The sequence below is a fragment of the Nicotiana attenuata genome, chromosome 1 (genome assembly GCF_001879085.1).
Source record: "Nicotiana attenuata strain UT chromosome 1, NIATTr2, whole genome shotgun sequence".
Lineage (NCBI taxonomy): Eukaryota > Viridiplantae > Streptophyta > Magnoliopsida > Solanales > Solanaceae > Nicotiana > Nicotiana attenuata.
The window spans coordinates 52,381,877-52,396,661 of record NC_031989.1 but is presented as its reverse complement, the minus strand read 5'-3'; the positions used below and the strand labels follow the sequence as shown (position 1 = coordinate 52,396,661).

The 14,785-nt window shown below is 37.9% G+C and overlaps 1 protein-coding gene and 1 pseudogene across 1 annotated transcript; one reads left to right on the top strand and one right to left on the bottom strand.

The window, feature by feature from the left end:
- LOC109236016 lies at nt 6,304–10,670 on the top strand (annotated as a pseudogene).
- On the bottom strand, nt 10,763–14,017 carry LOC109226671 (COBRA-like protein 7). The gene is made up of 2 exons (XM_019391499.1): nt 13,433–14,017; nt 10,763–12,727 (listed from the first exon to the last, which is right to left on the bottom strand). The coding sequence occupies exons 1-2, from the start codon at nt 13,941–13,943 to the stop codon at nt 11,178–11,180; spliced, it is 2,061 nt and encodes a 686-aa protein (XP_019247044.1). The 5' UTR covers nt 13,944–14,017; the 3' UTR covers nt 10,763–11,177.

The window sequence follows — 14,785 nt, the reverse complement described above, 5'->3', positions numbered from 1 at the left end:
GGAACCAAATGGATGTTAGTGATACAGTTTATGCGCGAAAATGTGGTATATGCTCGCAAACAGGACACGACCGTAGAAAATGTCCTTTGGGTGGCAACAGTAATCAAGCTCGGGGTGGGTGTTCTTCTAGTGTACCTAACTACCCATGAGTTGATGTTGTAATAATTAGTTATTATGTGTATGTTGCCTGATTTATGAAATAAAATTATGTTTGTAATAAAATAATTTCTTTCCAAGTCCAACACATTACCACTCTTCTATGTATAAGAAAAATAAAGATGCTTTGACATTAACATAATTCAACTTTCACAATATTTGGTTTGATTCTAGATAATGGAAGAAATATATGTCCACTTATTTCACCTTTTTTTCTTTTTCGTTATTTTTCCTCTAGGAATATTTAAACGTAACACGAATTTCCATTTAGTATGTGTGTGTTGTCTTGTCGAACTGAAAAAGCTGACCATCTGACATAAAGTAGTCTTATTAACATCATGATATTTAACACGCTAAATATAGCGCCATTATACCTGGCGTTATGTGTGTGTTGTCTTGTCGAACTGAAAAAGCTGACCAGCTGACATAAAGTAGTCTTGTCAACACCATGATATTTAACACGCAAAATATAGCGCCATTATACCTGGCGTTATGTGTGTGTTGTCTTGTCGAACTGAAAAAGCTGACCAGCTGACATAAAGTAGTCTTATCAACATCATGATATTTAACACGCTAAATATAGCGCCATTATACCTGGCGTTATGTGTGTGTTGTCTTGTCAACATCATGATATTTAACACGCAAAATATAGCGCCATTATACCTGGCGTTATGTGTGTGTTCTCTCGCCTATAAATAACGGGCTCATTGTATTCATTTTGTGTGCTCAAAATTTACTAAACGCAAATATGTCATTAAAAGAAAGATTTTTTTTTTACTAAAAGGAAATATTTCACAAATGGCTCAACCTCTTCGTCCACCAATGTGCTAATGTGGAAAAGAATGCGTGATGAAAAGTTGTTGGGAAGGTCGTGATGTTGGACGCCGCTACTGGCACTGTATGAACCAGTTGTACAAGGTTCCTGGCGAACCTATGTGTGAGTTTGATGAATGGGTTGATGAACCATGTTATCAAGAATGCTACAGAGAACAACTGCAATCTCTTCATAATATGTGGTTATGCCAACTGGGAGTACAAAGAAAAAGCGATAGAATTATTACAGAAATGAGGGAGAAACTGAAGGAGGTAGGAGATGAAAAATGGAGAGCAGAATGGAATTGTGAAGCATAGAAGGAACGTAAAAAAAATATAAACGGGAACTTGCGGAGGTGAAGGCGAGAGTGAAAGAGTTAGAAGAAGAAAAAGAACAAATGGAACAACGATTTAAGTGGTTGGAGCGGAGAATAAATGGCAGCCGGGACTAAACAATGGCCTGTATGTGTTTAGTGTATTTTTCATATTTCATGTATTTTTATTATGTTGGCATGTTATGTTTGTGTTTGTGTTGTACTAATGTTTTCCTTGTTTGTTGTACTAAAATTTATTTTAATTGAAGTGGCATTTAAGTTTAAGTGCTTGTGTTGTTATACGAAACAATAAAACACATGGAGAACTAAAAAAAGTAATGGACATATTCGATTACATATTGTTGTTAATGTATACAAAAATATTATTTACACCAAATAAAAAAACAAGAAGGCCGACTCAATGTGTCCTGCATCCGGTGTGTCTCAATGTAGCCGTCGGCCTGAGGCGCATCCCCTCCCGCCCGGGTACGCTATCAGGATCATCATCATCAAGTTTTCTCCTTATAGCCGGATACGGTGCAGGATGACATGTATCGGTGGTGCTGTCAGGTCCAGTAGAAGGCTACATAATAATATAAAACTTAGCTTAGAAAACTACATAATAATTCATAACAATTTATATTATCTTACCATAATCGTGTCTGGATCCTGAATGTAGTCATCTGTCGCAGCATCACATGAAGCCTGAAAAAGGAAATTAATATAGTGTAACAAAATAAATAAGTTATAGTTAAAACAAATTCAAATTCAATACTAATAAACTCATACCTGCGCATGTGAAGAGCTGCCATAACTCAGTCGGCGCCCACTAAATAAATCTCGGGTCGGTCGACCCTCATCAGTGGTAGACGGGCCAGGGAAATATCTACCCCAATCCGCTCCTTGAAAATCCGAGCCCGTGATCAATAGTTGACCCGATGGGGTCATCTGTGATGGCACTGGAGTGTCAAAAATTCCAAGGATGTAAGACGGCATGTCAGTCTCATGCATGCCACCTGCCATATCAGCAGCAACATCATCATCAGGAGCATCATCGCCCCCCTGCTGAACACCACCTCATCGGGCAGCACGAGGTCGTCGGGCACCAGCAGCTCGTCGGGTACCAGCAGGTCGTCGGGCACCACGACCTCGCTGGTACGTGGCTGGGTCAATATAATCAGCCTCGTGTGCCAAACGCTGATCTGATCGGGCTCGCTGCAGTGTCTGGGCAGCCACATCCATGAATCGACGACTATAGTCCTACATGACCACAGGATCGTGGACATAACTCTGCATCTGGTGCCCCATACGATAGACGGTATGCAATCCAATCGCCTGCACAAAAGTAAAGAATGTAAACTATGTATTTGGCACGAAATTACAGGTATATAATTAATTATAACAGAAAACATACCAGAGCCTCGTGTCTCCCGGCGTATGAGATGTACCGACCTTCTGCCTGATGAACTGGGTTCCCGATAAAAAGTCGGGAAACAGTGCGGTACCATGCCATATAACCTTCAATAGGAAAGTGTTGCGGAGGTGGGTTCAAGTCACCTTGCCTGTCCCAAATAGCCACCTGAGCGTTAAGCCAGTCAATAAATGTGTCGTCCACCCTGGACTGATCATCCCTCTCATAATGTAAAGGATGTCATGCAGGCGGAGTCGGTATAGGCTGCGGCAGGCCAAACTGACGAAAAACCCGCTCTGAGGCATGATGCTCCACAATATCGAGGCATGTGAGAGGGACGGAAGCCCTCCAAATATGTCAGTCGAACGTACAATACGCTGGCAGGGTACCTATCAACTCCTCGTTGTACGGCGTCCAGATGAACTATCAAATAACAACACAAACCGTTAGTATGCGCAACACTAAATTAAACAATAACTGGTACGTTTAGTTAGATATTCACCTGTGCGTCCTCCAGCAAATCCAACACATCCCTGATGCGGGGGAGATTATGATGGGCATCATACTCTCGTGCAAGTCTACGACGCATAACCCACCTACAAGCTAGAGGGAGATCCGGAATGTCTACATTAGCCGGTAGTTGTGGTAGAGGTGGCCGAAGCTGCAGAAATCGCTCCCAGACCCAAACCTAACATAGAAAGTTGATGTATAGTGTCAGATAAACCATAACTAGGTAGAATTGTAACTAACGAACATATTCGTTGAATATGTTGTCACCTGTAGAAGCGGCAGGAAGCCACAAATGTCTCTCTGTGTGCCCATGGAAGCCCGACACATCTGCCTGTACAAAAATGAGAGGACAGCACCACCCCAGCTGTAGCTGGCTGTATCCTCGAACGGGGTGATATGATGCAGAAAACGGAGGCTCACTAGGTTCCCCGAAGTGTTCGGGAACAAGACACCCCCAAATAGAAGGAGCAGCAACAGCCTCGTGTATCGCTGCACATCCACCTCCGCTGACTCGTCGGTGATAGTATCGTGGAGCTGCACCAGGTGGTCTCTAATGGGGACTAACTGTATGCGACTGACCCCAGACGCTACCTCCTGGTCCTTCGGCATGAAACCAGTGAGCATGTGCAGCATATCCCAATATGCCTCCCGCGGATAATATCTCATGGTCGCAGGGAGTAAAACAGGCAAGCCATCAACGGACAGCCATATAAAATCTCTGCGTCCTGGAGTGTAATAGTGGCCTCGCCAATGGGCAGATGGAAAGTGTGCGTCTCCGGTCGCCACCGCTCAATCATGGCCGTGATCAAAGCATAGTCGAGCTGTATCCGGCCAATCCTAATAATCCTATAAAATCCCATCTCCTCCAGGTGATGGACCACGCGGGGATGTAGAACGCGGGGAGGACTCAAAACCTCCCATAGTAGATCCACTCTCCTGGCCGGAAAGTCTTTGTAAGCAACTGTCCCTCCCAGATATACTCGGATCTATGCTGGGGCTGTAGGGCTAATAGATCCGACGTCCGAGGGCCGGGATGTATAGGCGCATCCATGTCGTCAACTGTAAAATCATAATTTTTAATAACTTAATTGTACAAATTATCATTAATAATTATGTATTTTTTTATAATTTAAATTCATATTTTTCAATAACTTAATTGTACAAATTACTTAGGTATGGGTTCCGGGCTCGATATTTTGAGGCCTAGTGGCACCAAACTATCATTAATAATTATGTTTTTTTTTTTATAATTTAAATTCATTGTTTTTAATAACTTAATTGTACAAATTACTTACGTATGAGTTCCGGGCTCGATATTTTGAGGCCCAGTAGCACCAAACTATCATTAATAGTCATATATTTTTTTTTATAATTGAAATTCATATTTTTAATAACTTAATTGTACAAATTACTTACCCATGGGTTCCGGGCTCGATATTTTGAGGCCCAGTGGCACCAAACTATCATTAATAAGTCATATATTTTTTTTATAATTTAAAATTCATATTTTTTAATAACTTAATTGGTACAAATTACTTACGTAATGGGTTCCGGGCACGATATTTTGAGGCCAGCGGCTATATATTTTTTTTTATAATTGAAATTCATATTTTTTAATAACTTAATTGTATAAATTACTTACCCATGGGTTCCGGGCTCGATATTTTGAGGTCCAGTGGCACCAAACTATCATTAATAGTCATATATATTTTTTTATAATTTAAATTCATATTTTTTAATAACTTAATTGTACAAATTACTTACGTATGGGTTCCGGGCACGATATTTTGAGCCCAGCGGCTTATTATTTTTTTTTAATAATTGAAAATTCATATTTTTTTAATAACTTAATTGTATAAATTACTATACCCATAGGGTTCGGGCTCGATATTTTGAGTCCAGTGGCACCAAACTAATCATTAATAGTCATATATATTTTTTTATAATTTAAATTCATATTTTTTAATAACTTAATTGTAAAATTACTTACGTATGGGTTCCGGGCTCGATATTTTGAGGCCCAGCGGCTATATATTTTTTTTTATAATTGAAATTCATATTTTTTAATAACTTAATTTACGTATGGCTTCCGGGCTCGATATTTTTGAGGCCCAGCGGCTATATGTTTTTTTTAAAAAAAAATTGAAATTCATATTTTTTAATAACTTAATTGGTATAATTATATATATTATATATATAATATATATATATATATATATATTATAATATATATATATATATATATAATATATATATATATATATATATATATATATATAATATATATATATATATTATATGTTCCGGGCTCCATATTTTGAGGATCGAAATACCAGTATAAGATACTAAAATAAAAGGAATTCTAAGCTAAAATACTACACATTACTATGCTACAAGGCTCTAAATTTTACTAGCTAAAAGGGTTCTACGTTTTTACTACGCTAAAAAAGGTCTAGATTTTACTACCTAAAAAATAATTTAAAACTAAACATAAACAACAAATAAATTTAATTGCAAATAAAACCAAAACGGCATGAAAAGCACATATATATAAATGAGAATATTAAAGACAAATTTATATTTTTATATAAAACACTATTATAAAAGTTTCAACTTAAAATAAATCGAAATACCTCGATTTAGAATTTTCGGAAATCAAATAGATCGAAATTTTGACTCCGAAAGCGTTAACCAACAATAACAAAGAAGCTCTACTCGAGTGTGGGACCTAACGATCTTTCAAGTTTTTATGTGCCGGGGGAATCCAAAATTTTTTTTTTTTTTTTTTAATATTGGCGGACAGTTTAAAGTGGGGGGACCAAGGGTGGGAGTAAAATATTTGAAGAAGGAAGGCGACGGGTGAAGAAGATGGAGGGTTTTTTTTATTAAGGGGTATAACGCCAGGTTTTCTGGCGCTATATCACTGTGTCAGTATATAACGCCAGAAAACCTGGCGCTATATATTGACGGTGCAGTTACCGTTATTATATAGCGCCAGGTTTTCTGGCGTTATATATATTATGGTCACTTTTTTTTTTTTTACACTTATTTGTGTCTTTTGAGTCCAACATAACAACATTTTGGTTCCGGACTCATCACATGGCAACTACTTTTTTTTTTCTCAATTCTACTTATCGTTCTTACGTTCCGCTTAGCACCCAAGAGGATCTGGGCCCTTCTACTTCCAGGTACTTTCTGTTGCTTTCTATTTCCAGTAATATGGTCAGTTTTTTGGTGAGAACTAGGATCACTTTATTTTTCTGAATATTTCCTGTATTTAATATTAAGTATTTACTAGAATGTATATGTATTGGTTGAGTTTCTGAGCCGAGGGTTTCCCAAAAACAACTTCTCTATCCATTCGGGTTAGGGGTCTCCTTACAGTCTACTCTATCCATACCCCACTAGTGGAATTCTACTAGCTTGTTGTTGTTGTATATGTATTGGTTGAAGCAAGTGATACGGATCAAGAGTTGATATATTTGAAAACAAAATGATTTGCACTTGGTCATAATTGATAGAAGTCATTTTTACACATTTGCTACTATAAAGTATTCTCTTTGGAGAAAACACTGGAAAGTGATTTGGATAAATAGATAAACATTTACTGCCATACAGAACACGCATATTTTAATTTTATGTAGTTTTGTTGGGCACAATGTTGTCCAGCCAAAGGCCCAATGGTCTAATCCTATTCTCTTTTGGTTTCCATTCCTATTCGGAATTGGGTTTGGTGTTTGTTCCTATTTTGAGTGGGTTTTTGCTTTAAGAGAAAGCACCACTCATGATCTATAAATAGGACAACCTTGGAGAATTGTTCTATGCTCATTGATACAAGTCTTTGAAAGACTTAAGCACATAAGAGTTGTTTTTGAGAGAGCTTTCATCAAGAGAGAACAGAGAAGAAAAATATTTGTTTTGCTGTAAATTTTTATTCCGACCAGCCAATATCAAATCACGTTTACCGATTCGTTAACCGTTGGATCGGCCTGAAATTTTGTCTGAGCGTTCGTAACTTCTTGGTCTTTGATTTGAACGGTGAAGATCGGATTTGGAGGCCCGTAGCATCTGATTTCGAGCCTCGAACAACAGCTTCGTTTTTGTGGATTCTCCTCTTTCTTAATTGATTAGTTGTTGCTCTTGTTGCTCTTGTTGTTCCGTGTTTGACTCTTGTTGTGTAGCCAATTTGGAGTACTTTTGTAACCCTCTTATTGTTATAGTGGAGCTTTTTGGATCTTTGTGATCCCGTGGTTTTTACCTTCGATTTGAAAGGTTTTCCACGTTAAAATTTGGTGTTTTTATTTTCTTTATTTTCGGGTTTTACCTCTTCCACGACATAACAAGTTTCTCATCCTAATAGTTCTTAGTGGAAATAAAATAAACAGTTGTTGGCTTCTTCCCGAGGGGTTCACTATGTTTGTTCAGTTCATTTTGAATTGTGTGTATTCCGGTCTCAGGGTAGCCCATCTATATAGCTTAGCTGAAAGCGGACAAAAAAAGCTAATCCCATAGTGTTACGTAGGCTTAGCCCCTCTCTCTAACTAAGAATTCAATCCAGGGACGCTTGAGACTGGATTGAATCTTTCGTTTTTTTATATCAGCAAGCTGTAACTATGATTTATTAGTTATTTTTGGTTTTTCATTCTATTTTTGGGATAGAAAGTCCCCGCTTGGTTATCTTTCAAATTGTTATTACTCCCTGTCTATTATGCTATTGAGCTAGATTACAGATACAAAGAAACCTGAAGTTCCCCGCATCAATGATCTCCCAACAATAGTGAAGTTGCTTCCATATGCAATAATGTGTGGCTACTCATCATTCAACAAACATTTCTTCTTCCAACTGTTTTTTCCCAGCTTCAATCTGGACAATTTAAAATACATTAAACAATATGGGCATGAGATAAAAGATATTGTTTCACTAGAATGGGGTGAAAATGTAAAGGCATATCTTTTAAATATTTTGAATTCTTTTATCTTCTTTTTCTATGAGGAAATCCATGTAAAAAGCTGATCGATAGGAAAACATGAAGTATACGAAATTAGGAAAAGGTTGATTCCTTTACCCCTTTGTTGCTTTTCTGGATGAATAGAGATGGTTTTGCGCAGAAAAAGGACGACAAGTCTCAGCTTTTCTCTCACAATATCGGGAGACTTAAGGAGTGGAGTAGTATTTATTTTGCTTACAAAATGCCAGCAATTGCAATTGGACTTATTCACCTAGGACTATTTTTGTTATCTTTTTAAAATATAAATGATTACTCCCCTGATCATGATAAGAAGGATGTAAAATTAAATGTGGTCTATGTGCTCTTTTTTCTTCAATTTTTTGTTTATATTAATTCAGGTTTGTAAGGAGGGAAAAATCTCTTGATGAGAAATATCTTTCTTTCTTCCTTAGGGATGCATTTACAGTGGGCTTACCTCCAGCATGGGTTGATGTTTCTGAAGAAGTTTTAGCTAGCATACATCAGGCTCAAGTCAAATTGGCAGAATTAAAGAAGTGCCATGCTAAAGCTCTGACTCCATCTTTTGGTGATGGAAGAGAAGATCAACGTGTGATAGAGGTTCTGACCGTGGAGATAACAGATATATTAAGAAAGTCAGAGACGAGATTACAGAAGCTTTCAGCTAGTGGATCTTCTGAGGACTCAAATGTTAGAAAAATGTACAGGTAGCAGTCTGATGATTTTCTTATGTGAGAAGTTCATTTTCTTGACTCAACTTCCAATTTATTTGACTCGACGTGTTAGTTTTACTGGCTATTTTTCTTCTCAAAAAATAAAGTTACTTCTTTCTTAGTAGGTATGGTTTTGAGCACACATTGGTAATTTACAAACATTTTCTATCCACCGAGGGATGGGAGCATCAGATACTTTGCTGATGAATTTTCTTTCATTGAACTTTGCTGTCATGAAGTTGTTTTAGCTGCCTTATAGCTGGTGTATTTGAATATTCATATACTGATATTTCTTTTTCCAGCATTCTCTGGCTACAGGCCTTCAAAACCTCTCTGTTGAGCTTCGGAGGATGCAATCGCTGTACCTTAAAACAGTTACGGCAGCAAATGGAGGTTTGTTAAATACTCTTAGGAGCCTGTTTTACTATTCAAGTAAATGGAGCTAATACTAGTGGTAACCAATAAGAGAATATTGCGTACTGAGAAAGAGGTCGAATCTATAATAGTGTAGATGGATTCTGCAGTTAATGCCTAAATAGATCCTTGAATGGATGCTATAATACCCTGTTTACTTATGACGCCTTCATTATTTTATTTTGCTTACAATCTTTAGATAACAGGCAGATCTTTTGGCCTGTGCTTATATATTCTATTCTATTTCAGCGGTGCAGGGACAGGATGGACTTGATTTGGAGATGAATGAAAACAAGTCTAGCTTTCTTGATGATCTATCAATGACATGGTAGACTTTCTGCCTTTGTGATTTCTGGTGGTTTTTTGCTTGAATTTGATTAATACTGATACCCTATTCTTTTGCTGGTCTCTTGATTCTGTTTGTTTCATTTTTGAAGTTCTGGGTTTTTACAAGATTACTAGAAGCATATTAGTTTATGGAGTTTTGAGACCTTACAAGTTTCACCAGGAACACAGAGTATGATACACTGCACAAACTGACACCTTAACCTATTGACTCATCGTGGGTTTTGAGTGGAATTGCATTTAAAGAGGTTTTAAGCACACTACCATGTTGGATGCTATTACAAACACTATATTTCACGTGGTCGTTTTATCTTTCAGGGGTTCACTGAACTGCAGATGACCACTGGTCAGAGGAATGAGCAGTTCACGGCAGAGAGAGAAAGGGAGATTAGACCGGTCAGTGAAGGGCCTTTCTGCACTTTTATATGTTTTTCACATATAGAATAACAAGTGCTTATTTTAATTTATCATTTTACTAACATGAAGTCTTTGTAGGTCCTCAAATCAGTTAATGAGCTTGCCCAAATCATGATCTGTCAGTCCTAGTGATTGACCAGGTTTGGGTATACTCCTTATCTGTTCGCCAGAGGTATTTGCAGCAAATTGTCACTCCATCAAGTTGAAATCTGTTGCAGGGGACAATAGTTGATCGAATAGACCACAACGTTCAATTGGAGGAAGCCTTCAAACAACTACGGTCTCTCTCACACTCTCTTGCTTTTTCTCATATTCTGTCCGTCTCTCATGAGCGCACACACCCTATAGCTTAGTAGACATACTTGCATATACATTTTTACACTATTACAAGCAGAGTTGGAACATAGGCAGTTTCATGTCATTTCATGTAGTGATCTAGCACCCTGGGAACTTTATGTGTTCCCTTTGTTTTTGTATTTTCTGATTCTTGGTCTGTGTTAAGTATATTGTGGTAAGGACTTGGACCATTCTGCTTTATTATTTGGGCTAACAGTGTGCCCTTTTTTGGAACTGCAGGCAGAGAGGACTCAGAGGAGTGGGGGAATGGTGAAATGTGCGTCTGTTCTTGTTATCATGTGCTTTGTTATGCTTGTCCTCAAGCAGATTCTCTTATAAACTTCTATTCCACTTTCTTTTTTTTTTTTTTTTTTGTTGCTTTTCTTGGTTATAACCAGAGGGTTTTAGTTCTTCAGATTGGGGAGTTATCTTGAGGAAGCCCCATTAGCGCACTACCGACATGTTGGAGCAATAAGATCTAATTGAATTTATGCGCTGGCTTTCAACTTGTACCTTCAAAATTGCTGGTTACAACTTTACAAATAGTAAAATGTGCCATGGCATTCTGCAAAGAGTATATGTTTTTTAGATAAGGGCAGTGAGAAAGTTACATATCATGTGATTAACACTGGCAACACAAGGAAAAGGCACCTTGCTTCAATATTTAAAGACAATTCAGAGTTGAATCTTGTTCCATTGGGAGTATGATTGACATTTACTGCTTCAGGAATGATAAATGCTACACTTCACAAGGTATATTATATAATTCCTTCTTAATACTCTAGGTCAGATAGCTGAACTTTGTAATATAATTGGTGGGATATATTGGGATAACAAAATGAAAGAATTGACAGGCTATGAGTATAAGAGATAAAGTTGGAAAAGAACATAGGTATATGTCTAGGCACAGTGATCTTTGCAGAACCATGAGGAGTAGCATGGTTAGCAGAAGACTAAAAGCACTAGAGGCTAGAGGTGTTCTGCGATTACTACCCGAAGGAAGTATTACCGGAAGGGAACACTCCTCTCCATTGAAGTAAACTGTACTTGGAAAACCATCACCTGCGCCTACATCAATTCCAGGTGTGCTCTTCTTTGTGAAAGATATGACAGATTGCACGGTACCAGGAACTGGAGGATCATTCCTTGGATTGTCTCCTCTTCTTTCCGCAAGAAGGTAATTTAAGCCTGAAAACCCCTGTATAAATATTGTGTTGTTAGTATCAGGCATGATGGTTCCGTTGAAAGAGTACGCTTTTTCAAAACCTTGGATGGCTTTATCCAATTGTACAGCAGCAAACCAGTCAACAATGTTGGTGTCATCCCAATTAAACAGTGTTACTCTTGCAGTCCAGCCGTCTGTGAAATCATTAAGCAAATGCCAGTTAATGCTTACTCCACAGTTGTCTCCACAAGGCAAAGGATTTGGCAAGTCTCGTCTTCTATCGCTGGCAAATTCCATTGCCATTTCAGTTCGGTTGTCAAAGGGCACAAGAAGAGCCTGTGGTGGTAACAGCAGTGCTGGCTCAGTGGCATTGCACACGTTGCCGGGGCGCGTATTGCAGCCACAGGCACAAGTTTTACAAGGAACAACTGAATCGTTGAAGAATGCAGAGAATGATACGCAACACTTTGGTGACTTCTTAAAGGTGGAACTGCTAATGTTGCAGATTACTTGCCAACTAGCAACAACAGCTGTATCTGAAGATAGCCCTGCAGGGTTAGGAAAGAGGCTGGGAGATACTCGTACTGGCGGCCCACATACGAAATTAGGACTGTAAGTTCCATTTATTTTCCAGTTCTGGGGAGGGTGGATTGCACTTATGTTGAGATCAGGTGACATCTTGTAGACTTGCATTACAAAAGCTGACTTGGATTTGCTTGCATCCATGATAGGTGGCAAAATTGTTCCATTTCTACAACAGAAGGGAACCATTCCTATGGTTGTATCATTTGTCTTTTCCAAAGGAAGGTCAATAATTGTTGGTCTCTTTTCACAGTTTAAGGCCTTTGAAAAATCGATGCCCTTGTAATGCTCACCCTGCTTACCAAAGATGCAGTCCCCTGTATCAACAACCATAGGATAAGCACCTTTCATGCTATAGATGAATTCGTCCCTCATCCATTCCCAGCTTAATTGCCAGTTATCAAGACGACTAGTGTGGTCGTTATTTGAGATTGTGACTTGTGCCCAGTAATTGGATTCGAATGAGCTAGTGACATCATACATTATGGTAAGATCACCCCCTTGCCGAGGCTGGATTTCCTCATAGGCCGTGACGTTGGATCTAGCGCTTGAGTCTTTTACACAGCAAACTTGGGTTCGATTTCCTGCAACAAGGTCCCATAAAATACGAGGCATCAACAAGTTTACTGTAAGCTACCACGATCATTTATACTTGATGGTTCAATCTTTAACGTTTTTGGCAGTGAACTCATCATACTTGAAAATTATTGGTTCAGATTTAATATTTGTTGAAATTTTAGTGAATTTTCCCCTATATGTCTATGCTTCATGTTGAAAATACAATGTTCAAAAGATACATCTGCCTCCGAGTGGTGCAGATATACCAGTATCCTTCTATATCTATATAGCTGAAACATTTTAGAGAAAATATGTTATACTATGTTAGCACTCATCATCACTAGGTATAGCTGGTATAGGGACTGTAGAGACACTTTGCATCCCCTTTCAAATGCTGTTGGAAGATTTAAACTTGATATGTTTAACCTTTAAGGTTTTTAGCATTTAACTCATTGTACTTTTGAAATTATGGATTCAAAATTTAATTTGTTGAAACGTAGTGATTTTACACATATATATTTAGTGATTTTTCACATATATATTTACGTTCTGTGAAAATATGGAGTACAAATGTACTCATTGAACAGAAGCTCCATCCACCTCTGTCCACAGTATCACTACACCTACTTCTACCGACTTAAAATCTTGGATTCACATATAAGGGAGATCAGTTTGAAAAATCCAAACTTTATAGTAGTTGTTAAGAAAACCATAAGGTAAACTTTGCCTACCTTGAGATGTAGAAGGAGGACAAGAGAAGCCATCGTTAGCGAGAGTGATAGAAGAAGGCAAGGGGACAGCAGGAGATGCAACACCATACAGTGTACCAACCAACTCGATCCGAGCCTCCATCTGATTGACGTCTCCAGCAGTCTGAATTGCCGACTTAAGGTCAGTGGTAGGGAAACCAGCAAAGACAGTTCCATTTCTAACATCACCTGGCAAAGTGGTTCCATCAGCAAGCACAGCTTGTAGAGCAGAGACCAAGAATTCCCTGTGCTGGAAACCAACAAAAACCCTCCAAGACTTGAGCTCATCAGGACTATTATTGAGAATAGTGAGTGTGGACCTGAAATTGTAGGCTTGATTGTTGGAGTCTGATGCCAAGACTTTTGGTGGAAGAGGAAAACCAGAGTTGTAGTCGTAAGTTATGAATATGCCATTGCAGTTATTAGAGGAAGTTTGAGAAATGGAAACAGGAAGAGAAATGAGGATTAGTGGGAGAATGAAAAAAGTGGCCATTGTATTATGATTTCTGTTGAGCTCAAAGTTAATGGTTGAGGAAACAGAGAAATACAGAGTCCTTGAATGACAAATTTAAGATTACTATGGCTTACAATTAAGAAAAAAGGACATTTGAATTTGTCTTAATACAGACTGTTTCTTGTTTGTCCTGTGTTATGGTTCAAATATAGAGTAATAATTTAGTTACATGTAAGTGGCTCGCCGGCTTTGAGTGCTTCTAATATGCTACTAGTATTAATTAGTCCAAGCTAAGCGAAGCAAGCAAGAATATGTACCTGCATGACCAAGTTCTGATTTCTTCTTTTATTACTTTTATATTCTTATTAGTAGTACTACTATTAGTTAAAGAGACCATGTTTGACAGGTTCAGAGCGGCCTAAGGGAAGCAAATTATATTTTATAAGGGTAGTAACTCAAGTCAGTATATGCACATCTCGACGGCTGCTGCACACAGTACCAGTTACATGTATTTTTATATTACTAGCTTCTCGGCACGTGTGTATCGAGCTCATTAGTACACATTATTGTAAATTAATATTAAAATAAAGTTATTAGTATGCAAGTATACATGAAAGAATATAGTAAAAATTTTGTGAGTGATCATTGAGGATCGTCGTCAATTCAATTATTCGTCTGAACCTACAAAGATGAAAAAAAATAAAAGTGTAATTAGATACATGTTATTTTGCATACTATTTATTTATGAATTTGAGGTTAAAATTTATAATTAAGTATATCTCACCTAATACTTTCTTATAGACGATATTCCTTGTGTATGTTCCTTCCATCCGTTTTAGTTGTTAACCAAGATTCTTGTTGTCGACATTGATATCCCTCTT

What these genes read in the sequence shown, in the direction of transcription:
- LOC109226671 (XM_019391499.1), bottom strand. Translation starts at nt 13,943, where the DNA reads ATGGCCACTTTTTTCATTCTCCCACTAATCCTCATTTCTCTTCCTGTT. An exon ending in TCCTCCTTCTACATCTCAAG is followed by an intron (nt 12,728 to 13,432) that starts GTAGGCAAAGTT and finishes ACCTTGTTGCAG; the next exon opens with GAAATCGAACCCAAGTTTGC.